We start from the raw sequence: 12569 nt of genomic DNA, 5'->3' as shown, positions 1-12569 counted from the left end.
ATAAAATTGGAAATTTTTAACATGTTATGAAAACTATAATTTTCGATGCTTTCGTATCATTACTATTTAATATTTTTTATATAAAAATATTCGGATTTAGACATTTGTATTTTTTTAAAAGATTTTAACTTCAATATATTAACCATAGTGTAAGTAAACAGTATTTCATAATTTTCAATATGAGAGAACTTGTTTAATTTTTTTCTTTTACTGTTAGATAACACCAGTAAAAACTATTTACCTACGTCAACTAATCATTAACCAAGTTTTAACAGTAGATAAAAATGTACAATTGGTGTTAATTTTCTTTGTCAACGATTATATTTTAACTTTCCTTTTGTTTATATTTAGAATAGGTCAAATTTTAACTTTACTAGGTCAGAGGTGTCAAGTCCTTGATCTGAGAACTTCTGTATAATAGTAGGTAGATCTTCGAAGGGACTTGGAATGGCAGTGGTTCCATCTCTGTCTGCAGTTGTGCTATCCCTTATTTCTAGTTGCACTTAATTCCCTAAATTAACCCCAAACTTACTTTTCATTTTAACATTCACTCATGATACCTAAACCGTTTTTGTCTGTTTTGAAATAATGAGCAGCAGTTTTTTTAATATATAAAGCATGCAAAGTGAGCATGTCTTCACAGCGGAGTTGAGAGCTAAGAACCAAAAAAAAAAAAAAAATGAAAGTCATGTCTGACTGGAAGGAGCTAAGCGGGGAAAATAACTGGTCAGGTCTCCTGCAACCTCTCGACAGAAGTCTTTGCGACAATTTGATTCATTATAAAAAAAGAATTGGGGCTGTTTATGATACAACTGAGCAGAATATAACAAGTCCTCTCTACGGGCAACCCATATATGATGAAAAAGACTTCTTTTCTAAGGTTGGCTTGGAGCATTACACCATGAACAACTATGTTTATGGTGAATCCAAATTTGATTTCAGTGATAAAGCTCTCCCATCTAGATGGTTTGGCTTCGTGGCCGTGGCCACAGATGAAGGGAAGAAACACTTAGGAAGGAGAGAGATTTTAATTTGCTGGAGAGGAACAGTGACAATCATGGATTGGATAAACGATCTCCATTTTAATCAAATCTCAGCTTCACCAATTTTAGGCAAGCATACCGGAAATGCTTGCATACATGCGGGGTTTTTCTCTATCTATAAATCAGCTAGAGATCAGGTAAATAATTTATATTTAATAATAACATCCCACAAGTTATTTTGTTTTCCATATCTTTAATGCAAAATCAACACTTGTTTTATTATATATAGGTTCTTACGGCGGTTGAGAAATTGGTGAAGCAATACCAACACGAGGAAATTAGCATCACAGTAACAGGCCATTCCTTGGGAAGTGCTCTTGCTATATTGACCGCATTTGACATAGTTGCCAAACGCGATAATTCCAATTCTGGTTCTTCTTCAATGACCGATGCCATGGTAACAGTCTTTGCCTTTTCAAGTCCTAAGGTTGGAAACTCAGACTTTGTGAATGTGTTCAACAAGTTCAAAAATCTTCATCTCCTGCACATTAGACATATTCTTGACATTGTTCCTAGACTTCCACCTACTCCTAATTACTCGACAATGGGAACTGTGCTAGATATCACCTACACCACCTACACAATAAATGATTTTTTACGCCCTACTATCAACTCTATCTCTGAAATGGTGACCAGGTTTCATATTTTGAAGAATTTACATGAGGCAATTGAAAAACAACCGGAGGAAATATCTCGATTGTTGTTGCTAATGCTTGTACGACAATTCGAGTTTTTCCCTACAAAGCCAATCCTAAAGAAATTTTTACCGCAGCAGATCACGGTGCTCCCGATAGGGAACACATTGCTGTTGGCGATACTGTTGGCGATACTGATGGCGATACTGTCATTCTTGATGGTAAAGTTGATGAATTATCTAATGTGATAATTGAAAACTTGGAAATGGCTATTACAATCTGTATGTTTGAGCTTCTCAACTTCAAATTCAGACTGTCTGGGAAAACAATAACTATATACTACTAAATAAGGTCTGTGTCAACATTTTGCTGAAACAAATTATATTTTTGAGAATAAGTTCCTCCGCTCATGGAGGATTCACTTTGTGTTTTCATGTCTGTCGTATGGTTGGTTTGCTTTGGGCTCAGCACTTTGTGTAATTCATGTCTTTCAATACTTTGTGTAATTTTGTATCAATAAAAGATCTACTGTTAAAAGTTATAGGTAAGCCTTTTTCTTTTTTCTTTAAAATGAAAATTACCCATAATACTTCTACACTAACAATTGATACAAATTAGGATGTGATTCATTTGAACTGAGCCATGTTAGGCTCAAATTCAACTTGACAAAATTAAACGTGAGTTCAAACTTCTTAAATTAGAAATTTTACAGTTTGAGCTCAAGTTTGCTAAAGGAATAACTTAATTCAAAATATTAAATTAAACTCTTTATTTTTTTTTTTAAGATTATATTAATTTAAACCTCATCATTTATATATTTATTAATTATCTCAAATTAAAAATTAAAATTAAGATTTTAAAGATATAAATACTTTAAATTTTTGAGAATTAAATGATACTTTATTTAAGTCAAACTGTGAGCTTGTGAACTCACATATGATAATAAAGAACACAAGAAGGATTTTTGTGTGGACCAGATATTAACAAACTCTATTATGAAGATTGTATAACCACTCCTGAATATAGCACAAACCCTCACAAATACATTCAATAGAGAGTCAAAACCAAGAAATAACCCCTCACGAGTGAAAACATAGAAGATCTCCTTTAAAATCAAACAATTCCATGGAATTAAGTATGACAGTATATGTAATAGCATCTACTATACCAGGACTATTAATTAAGTCAATTATTGCAATTGTTCAGGAACTACGCAAAGCATTATACGGGACAAGCAAGTCAACGCAAGTCTTTATATATACGTATATGCGAAAGTCAAGCCACCGCAATAATCCCTGTGAAAACAATTCAAGTTCATGCCTGGTGGAATGTCGTCCTTCAGTTTTCTAGCTTTATATACATTTCTCTGCAACATCCTGAAAGATCGGTTCTTTAATGGTGGAATTTCCGAAAAGTTGTGCAATACATTACACATCCATGTCTCAGGATTGATTCGTTCGACCAATAATTATTAACTTTTTTATATGCATGACTTACATATAGAACATGGATAATATTCTCACTGATTCCACTTTTAATTTTTGAATATTTGTTTAAGATGAAAATTTTTATGAAGCCGCCCCAACTTCATGCTAGAAAGAGAGATTCTAAGAATGTCCTTATTACGTGTATTCATTTATAGAAATCCAGAGAAGTCCACCTCTGTTCAAAAGAATTTAGAAGATAGTGATGAGAATTTAGTACAGCATCCATGTAATGTTAATTTGTTTTTGTTATGTTATGCTAAATTTATATTTGTATGCTTCCCAGCTGTTTTTTTATGTTTCTTAATGAATTGAATTATCTGTACTTTAATCTAGATCTTAGTTTTACTCAGTTTGGAAGAATCTTTTGATATATCTGCATTTTAATCTATTTATAGTTTAAATATATGTTTGTTGTTTAATATATCTCTCAAATTTTTAAGAAGTTTGAGTAAAGTCATCTTGTCTTATGGTGAGAGAAACCTAATAATACTTTATTGGCGACATAACAGGTCCGAAAGACCCAATTCCCAGTTGAGTAGCAATTTTGGGTCTTACTCTTGATTGGTTCAAATTAAAAAAATTGAGCTAAGTTTTGGAATGAGAAAGACCCAATATCACTTTTGTGGTTGTCCAAAAATATATTTATGTCCAATAACTTTTGTAACTTGCCCTCTTCAACCTCAAAAACTAAAAACCATTCCTTTAGTGTTATTGGAAATGCCATACAAATAAATAACCCTCCTTAGAAGTTGTGGAAGCCTTCCTGGCATTTGCTTTCAAAGAGTGTGATTAGTTATTGATCATAATTTTCTTCCACTTATTTATATTAAACCTATTTCCCTTTGACTAGAAATTACTATTTATACACAAATCCGAAATACGCAGTAGAAATTAGAGAGACCAGTTTTCAGAAGTTCTCTTTTCTCTCTCTGTGGTGATAAAACGTTAACTCTTTTCAGGTTAATGTTCAGAACTTCATGATTTTAGTCTGCTTAGATGATATATATCTATTTCTGTCACCAAGATATATATACATATATATATTTCCTTATTCAATTATTTTTCCCTTTATGCATACATCTATATAAAGGTTATAAAGGAGTACCACCATCATAAATTATGATGCAAGATGCAGAAATACAAGATGCAGTAACAATCAAAATTGATTTATCAGTCAATGCTCCCACAGCTCCAAATGAGATCCCAAATGGTGCCTCAAGTCAAACTATGTGGCCTTCACTGCTTCTACTATCTAGTGAACTATGGTCTTTGAAATGAATTTTCTTTTGCATATATTTTTCATTAAACAATATTGTTGTGAAATAAAATTTATTTCTCAATTCGGTCTGATTATAATTTGATCCGCTTTAGAATGATTTGATTTAATCTAATTCTAATGTGATTTAATTCTGATTCAATATGATTATGATTTATTATATATTATTTTTTTCCATTTCATAGGATTAGAATTTCTTTTCATTATTGAAGTCGGCCATAGAAATAAACTCTCCTGTACTCTAGTTCATGAAGCCCGTTCGCACTAGGAGCTTTATTTCTTAACCTCTACATACATATATCGTTGTTTCATACATTGAAACTCATTGTCTCTGCCTCTCCTCTTTCTCCCTCTCCCTCTCCCTCTCACTACGACCTTGACTCTAGACTAAAAATTGTAATCTGAGGCCTATTCTCCTTCAATCTCTATGCATCTTCCCTAGATATATCAAATGACTTTGCTATAATATCCAATGGCAACCCTCTAACCACCGAGACACGTCTAGCCAACTCACTTATCTAAGCTCGTTCATTGGTCTTGAATGCTACCCTAAGAAGCACGGAAATGCACAGCAATGTGCGTTTCCATGAATCCGAAACGTTTTGATTTTCGAAACAGCCTGAAACTGGTACAAAATGTTTTGGGGCCATTTTGGTATTTTTTAAATAAAAGGGAAACACGTTTCTTTAATATAAACAATTTCTTTTACATAAACGAGGAATGAATTTGTTCCTCTTTTATTTTGAAAGTGAATAACCCTAACCTATTATCTTCTCTTCTTCCCTGTTAATCTATTAGGCATCCTCTTCTTCTCCAAACAGTGGTTGATTAAGTTTGTATTAACTCTTCTTTCTCTCTCTTGCTAATTCACAAAAACTGAAAGAAAGAAAGCTCATATAAACTGTGAAAAAAGTGTTGTTTTTCTTGTCTTTTGTGATGCAAATTATTTTATATGGATTCCAATGCATCTCTATGCATCTCTAATCTCAAGATTAATTTCTTTTTGTAAAATATATAATAAATTATTATATATACTCTATTCCCAAGACTTTAATTAATCAATAATTCTGCCAATGCATGCTTGTTACAGGTGGATCAGTATTCCAAGATTTCCCAAGATTTTTAATTTATTATAAAAATATATATTAAATTATTATATATATACTCTCATATGCATACTCTATTCCCAAAGATTTTAATTTATTATAAAATATATTTTAAATTATTAAATCATTCTGCCAATGCATGCTTTCTTCCATATGTGTCTACATTCGATTTCTAATTATATTAAATTATTATATATACTCTCATCTAAGATTTTAATTTATTGTAAAATATATATTAAATTATTAAATTATTCTGTCAATGCATACTCTATTCCCCCTAGAAAATAAATAAATATATATATATATATATACACACACACATAAGTTATTTATGAACATAATTTGTAATTATAATCTATAATTTATTTTATTAATAATTATTGAATATTTGATTTTACATAATTTAATCGAATAATTTTATAGTTTGTAATTTAGTTATTCTTGTTTGATTTGAATATTATTTATAGATTAAAGTTTCCCTATAATTAAATTAATTTATTTATGTTTTCAATTTGTGATTTTATTTCAGTTGTGTAGTAAGCTACTGAGAAGAATAATCTGTAATTAGTGGGATTTGGTTGATTTTTTATGAATTTTAGCAAATTATTGGTGATACTAAATTTGGGTTAATCATTAATGGATTATGCTATTAGTAAGGAAAGTTCTAATTCTAAAAGTAGTAGTAGTAGTAGTAGTAGTGTGGGTTCCACAAAAAAGAATAATGAGGAAAACCAAAATCTATTATGAAAATATGTCACAAAAATTGAGAAACTTGGGGAATTAGGGAGTACATGCAAATGGATTTGTAATTTTTGTCATCAAAAAAGGCAAGGGACTTATACTAGAGTTAAAGCTCACCTATTAAAAATTACGGGAAAAGAAATCGATGCTTTTTCTAAAGCGAAATTTAAAGATTTAATAGAAATGAAAAAATTAGATAATGAAGCTATCAATAAAATTTATAATTCTCAACCTAAGCAAGTGTCATTCCCTAGCAAACCTGTTAATGTAAATCAATCATTGCCTTTATCCTTATCGTCACTGAATGGGTCAAATCCTTTTTCAAAAAAGATAAAAATTGATGATTCACCTATTGCTAAATCTTTTTACATACAAACTAGAGCTCAATTAGATGAGAAAATTGCTAGAATATTTTACATAGGTGGTTATCCTTTTAATTTTGCTAAGAATCCAAACTATATTAGTGTCCTTTCATTTACAAATAATCATTCATTGGGTGGTTATATGCCTCTTGGATACAATAAATTAAGAACTGCACTACTTCAGCAAGAGAAAGCAAATGTGGAGAGGTTATTGGAACTTATTAAAAGCACTTGGAGGAAAAAAGGGGTTAGTATTGTTAGTGATGGATGGAGTGACACACAAAGGAGACCTTTAATTAACTTCATGGTTGTTTGTGAATCTAGCCCGATGTTTATTAAAGTCGTTAATTGTGTAGGTGAAGTTAAAGATAAATATTTCATTGCTAATTTATTGAAGGAGATAATTAATGAGGTTGGTCATCAAAAAATAGTTCAAGTAATAACTGATAATGCTAAAAATTGTAAAGGTGCTAGGGAAATCATTGAATGTATATTTCCACATATTTATTAAACTCCATGTGTTGTGCATACTCTAAATCCAACTTTGAAAATTATTTATGCAGCTAAAAATGTGGAATCCAATCAAGAGACATATGATGAATGTCATTGGATAACTGACGTTCATGGTGATGTCATGGTAATTAAAAACTTCATAATAAACCATTCAATGCAATTGTCTATGTTTAACTAATTTAGTCTTTTGAAATTACTTTCAGTCGTGGACACTTGTTTTGCTTCCTGTTGTTGTTATGCTGAAAAGATTTAAATTAATTAAAGGTGCTCCAGAATCAATGATTATAAGTGAACAATGAGGACAATATAGAGAAGACGATCAAGGCAAAGCAAGATTTGTTTGTGATAAGGTGTTAGATAAGAATTGGTGGGCGAAGGTCAATTACATTCTTGCTTTTACTGCACCAATTTATGATATGATTCGAATGTACGATGCAAATAAGTTATGTTTTCATTTGGTTTATGAGTATTAGGTTTCTATGATTGAAAAGATTAAATCAGTTATTTATGAACATGAAGGAAAGTTTCTAACCCATGATTCTCCTTTTTATTCGACGGTCTATAGTATTCTTTATAATTGTTGGGTAAAGAGTAATACTCCACTCCATTGTCTAGCTCATTCATTGAATCCAAGGTAAATATCTAATCAAATTATATATTTCTTTCATACTTATTTTATATCTTTATCTATTAAATTCGGTTTTAGTTTGTTAACTATTTGATATATCTATTATTTGTGAAGGTTTTATAGTGAACAATGGCTTAAAGAAGGTGAAGGTAGAGTGTCTGCTCATATAGATGGGAAAGTATCATTCAGAGGAACAAATGTTTTAGAAGAATCTTTTCTAAAGATGAGCGTGTTAAAGCATTGGATGAGTATGCTAACTTTTCCCTCAAAAGTGGGATGTTTGAAGATCCTAACTCAATTGGTGCTAAATTTAATACAGAATCGATGAAGTGGTAGGCATGTTTTGGTTCAAATGCTCCATTACTTCAAAAGTTGGCATTCAGAGTACTCAGACAACCTAGTTCCTCCTCTTGTTGTGAAAGAAATTAGAGTACTTATTCTTCCATTCATTCAATCAGAAAGAATAAATCAATTTCAAAAAGTGTAGAAAATTTGGTTTTTGTTTATAACAATCTTCGTTTGTTGTCAAGAGTTAACTCTAAGTATTATAATGGTAAGGTGAAGATGTGGGATGTTGGTGGAGATGACTTTGGGAGTATGGAAGATGTGGGATGTTCATTTATCTTTCATTCTTCTAATCTCACATTGTCTTTCATCACTTGCCATCTCTTTTGAACCCATCTTGATTAGTACCTCCCTAAGAAAAATCTTCCTCCTAAAGTCTAGATTATTTAGATCCTTTATGTTGAACATCATTGATTATACTTGAATTTTTTAGCCCATTGTATAGTCTCATCTTCTTAAACATCTCAGTTTTGATTGCCAATTCATATTGTGCTAATATTGTGCTCACATTGTGCTTGATCAGTGGAGAATATTGGCATGAAATTATATTGTGCTTGAATTTTTCAGCCACATTGTTGGCAAGAAATCATGAAATGTGATAACTCATATTGTGCTAATATTGTGGTGGGACCTATCTCAAGATTTACATTTTACTAGTTTGGTGGATCTGTTCTTTAATCAAGTACATAGAAAGTTTATTAAACATATATAAAAGGAAAACATGATGCCGACGGCTCTATGAATTAAGCAGGTTCAGGAATTAAAGAAGAATTAAGAGTAAGAAAGGTTGAAAACTACAGAGAAAGAACTGAGAAATTACAGAGAATGAAGAAACAGAATCTTTGATGATAATTCGTCTAACTACTTTTCCCGCCTACACTCTCCTTATTAATCACGCATAGTAATGCATTTTTACAAAACGACGTCACACTGTTCAGTGTTCCAATTATACAAAACGACATGACACTGTTTATACATGCATCGCACTATTCATACTTGCATTACGTAAATCCAACGGCGTTGTTCAGCTCCCATCTTCATCTCCATCTTCCACGCCAACTCTCCCTTCTCTTCCTGTTCAGTTTGCATCAACTGCCCCCTCCTCAACTTCCTTGTCCTCAACGGAGAAAGAAGGAAATTGCTGTCGAATTGTGTCTGCAAACTCCCATGAAGCAGCTGTTGGAGGTTCATTTTGCCACTAAATGAGGAGCTTTACTGCTGGAGCGTTACCACAATGAACTAATTTACGATCAAGGACGGCATGAGGCCACCTCTGACACTGATAATTTGGTGGCAGGGTGGGAGAAGCTATCAGCGGCCTGTAAGCTGGCCGTAGTAAGGAAACATGGAAAACATTATGGATCATAGCATTAGCTGGTAACAGAAGTTGGTAAGCAGCCTTGCCAATGATATCTGTGACTGGAAAGGGGCTAAAATATTTGGGCTATAATTTTTGGTTTCTAGTATGTATGGTGTGTTGCTTGTAAGGTTGTAATTTAACATATACAAGGTCACCGATTTGAAATTGACGATCCAAACGTCGTCGATCAGCAAGCTGCTTCATTCTATGTTGAGCCTTCTGCAAGTTCCGTTGGAGAATTTGAATAGTGGCTTCTCTAACTTTTAACATAGTATCAACCTCAGTTGCAACAGAGTCATGAGGAAAATATGGGATGTGAAGAGGTGGAGGATACCCATAAAGAGCCTCAAAAGGATACATCTGAATACTGGAATAATGACTTGTGTTGTACCAAAATTCTGCTAGAGGAAGCCATTAACACCAAGTATGAGGAAGCTCTCCGGCCATGCACCGCAGGTACCCTTCCAGGCAACGATTAACCACTTCAGATTGACCATCCGTTTGCGGATGGTAGGCAGTGGAGTATTTCAGATCAACGCCTTGAAGCTTGGAAAACTCCTGCCAAAATCTACTGAGAAAGGTGGCACTCCTGTCACTCATAATGCTGTGAGGATTACCGTGTAACTTATATATGTTTGCTAAAAACAACTGTGCGACAACCTGGACGAAAAATGGATGAGACAGTGCCATAAAGTGTGCATACTTGGTAAGGCGATCTACAACCACCAAAATGACAGATTTTCCTTGGGATTTCGGAAGACCTTCAATGAAATCCATTGTCACTTCTGTAAAAACTCCAGAGGGTATCGGTAATGGCTGCAAAAGGCCTGGAGACGCTACATTCTCAGACTTGTATTTTTGACATGTAGTGCGGCCTCTAATATAATTCCTAACAGCTTTCCACATTCCCTTCCAGTAGACTACCATTGCTAATCTCTTCATGGTGGCAGTAACCGCTGAATGCCCACCTACTGCTGAGTTATGGAAAAAGTGCAATAATTGCTTCTGTAATTGAAAATCCTTAGCCACCACTAATTTACCCTTCCGCCGTAATTGCTCATTAGACCATTCATACTGGCTATAAGTATTAGGGTCTCTCTTCTTAGCCTCAATAATAGTCTGCAAATGAGAATCTTGTTGCCATCCTCTCTGTATTTGCTGCATCAACTCTTCTGTCATTACTACAGCTGCTAATTGGAGAAGTTCTTGGGTCACCACTCTCGATAAAGCATCAGCAGCGACATTATCCTTTCTCTTCTTATAGCTAATAGTATAGTCATATTGCATAAGCTTTGCAACCCAAGCTTGTTGTGCAAGTGTTGTAGCTTTTTGATCCAACAAATATTTCAGACTTTGGTGATCCGTTTGGATCACAAAATGTTGATTCCTTATGTAATGGTCCCACTTCCGAAGAGCAAACAGGATTGCTAACATTTCCCTCTCATAAACCGATAAGAGTTGGTTCTTCAGTGAAAGTGTTTTGCTAATATAGGCAATTGGATGGCCTTTTTGCAGAAGCACTGCTCCAATACCCTCCCCAAAAGCATCCGTCTCAATGGTAAATGACTCATTTGGATCAGGCAGGGCAAGAACAGGGGTGGAACACAGCTTCTGTTTAAGCACATCAAAGGCTTCTTGAGCTTCAATCGACCACCCAAAAGAGTCCTTTTTTAACAAGTCTGTCAGTGATCGTGCTAGTTGCCCATAATTCTTAATAAATCATCGATAGTATCCTGACAAACCCAAGAATCCTCGCAACTGCTTCAAGGTTTTTGGTTGGGGCCATGTTTGGACAGCTTGTATTTTTGAGGGTCTGTCATCACACCTTCTTTGCTGATAATGTACCCAAGGTATTCTACCTTCGTTGTTCCAAAATTGCACTTGGTTCGTTTGGCATACAACTAATGAGAGAGGAGTAGTTGCAAAACAACTTCTAGGTGTTACAAGTGAGCTGCCTTATCCTTGCTATATACAAGGATATCATCAAAGAAAACCAGCACGAATCTCCGAAGATATGGCTTGAATATACAATTCATGATGTTTTGAAAGGTTGAAGGAGCATTTGTGAGTCCGAAAGGCATTACCAAAAATTCGTAGTGCCCTTCATGCGTCTTGAAAGTCGTCTTCTCAATGGATGAAGGATGCATACGGATTTGCCAATAACCGGAGCGAAGATCAATTTTAGAAAAAATCGTTGCTCCTCCTAACTCATCCAGCAACTCTTCAATCAATGGAATGGGGTATCGATCCTTCACCGTAATTTGATTTAACGTCCGATAATCTATACACATCCTCTACGAACCATCCTTTTTCTTTACCAACACTACAGGACTGGAATAAGGGCTAAAACTATTTCTGATACCTCCTTCCTCTAACATTTCCTTGATCATCTTTTCTATCACATCCTTCTGCAGCCCCCTGTATTGGTATGGTCTCAAGTTTACTGGTTGTGCACCTTTCTTTAGAATGATTTTATGATCTTGGAGTCTAGCCGACGGCAATCCTTTAGGTACCTCAAATATTTTAGCAAATTTATCTAACAATTCATTCATCTGTGGCCATTGCTTTTGTACCTCTGTATCTAAGACTTGTAATTCATATAATTGTGTTGATGCTTCAGTTACCTCAGGCCAAAGTAGTTGAATGGAAGCTAATTGTCATTGTTTGCTGAGAAGCCTGCCCAATTGCTCTTCTTGAATGACACTTACCCTCTCTGTTCCTTCACCCTGTAGGAAGTATGACTGCCCATGTATGCAAAACTTCATTGTCAAATCTTCAAAGTTCCAAGTAATATCCCCCAAACCAGCCAGCCATTGAGCACCTAGAATTAAGTCATAACTGTCCAAAGGTAACGTATATGCATCCATCGAAAGAAGTTGGCCTTGCACTCGAATTTCCAAGGCTTGACAAATACCCTGACAATGTAATTCCTCTCTATTAGCTACTGTAACTCTAACTCCAGCCACTTTTTTTATTTGGCAACCCAGCTTGTAAGTAGTATGCTCACTCAGGAAGTTATGGGTGCTTCCCGAATCAACCAAAATATATAGCTTCTTCCGCCCATGCATACCTT

The 12569-nt window shown here is 34.1% G+C and overlaps 1 protein-coding gene across 1 annotated transcript; it reads left to right on the top strand.

Moving 5' to 3' along the window:
* The first annotated feature begins 626 nt into the window (after window positions 1–626).
* LOC123198877 (phospholipase A1-IIgamma-like) lies at window positions 627–2219 on the top strand. Its single transcript, XM_044613675.1, has 2 exons — window positions 627–1180; window positions 1273–2219. The coding sequence occupies exons 1-2, from the start codon at window positions 680–682 to the stop codon at window positions 1924–1926; spliced, it is 1155 nt and encodes a 384-aa protein (XP_044469610.1). The 5' UTR covers window positions 627–679; the 3' UTR covers window positions 1927–2219.
* Window positions 2220–12569: the final 10350 nt, after the last annotated feature.

This window comes from Mangifera indica, chromosome 16, assembly GCF_011075055.1.
Source record: "Mangifera indica cultivar Alphonso chromosome 16, CATAS_Mindica_2.1, whole genome shotgun sequence".
NCBI lineage: Eukaryota > Viridiplantae > Streptophyta > Magnoliopsida > Sapindales > Anacardiaceae > Mangifera > Mangifera indica.
This window is presented reverse-complemented; position numbering and strand designations above follow the sequence as displayed.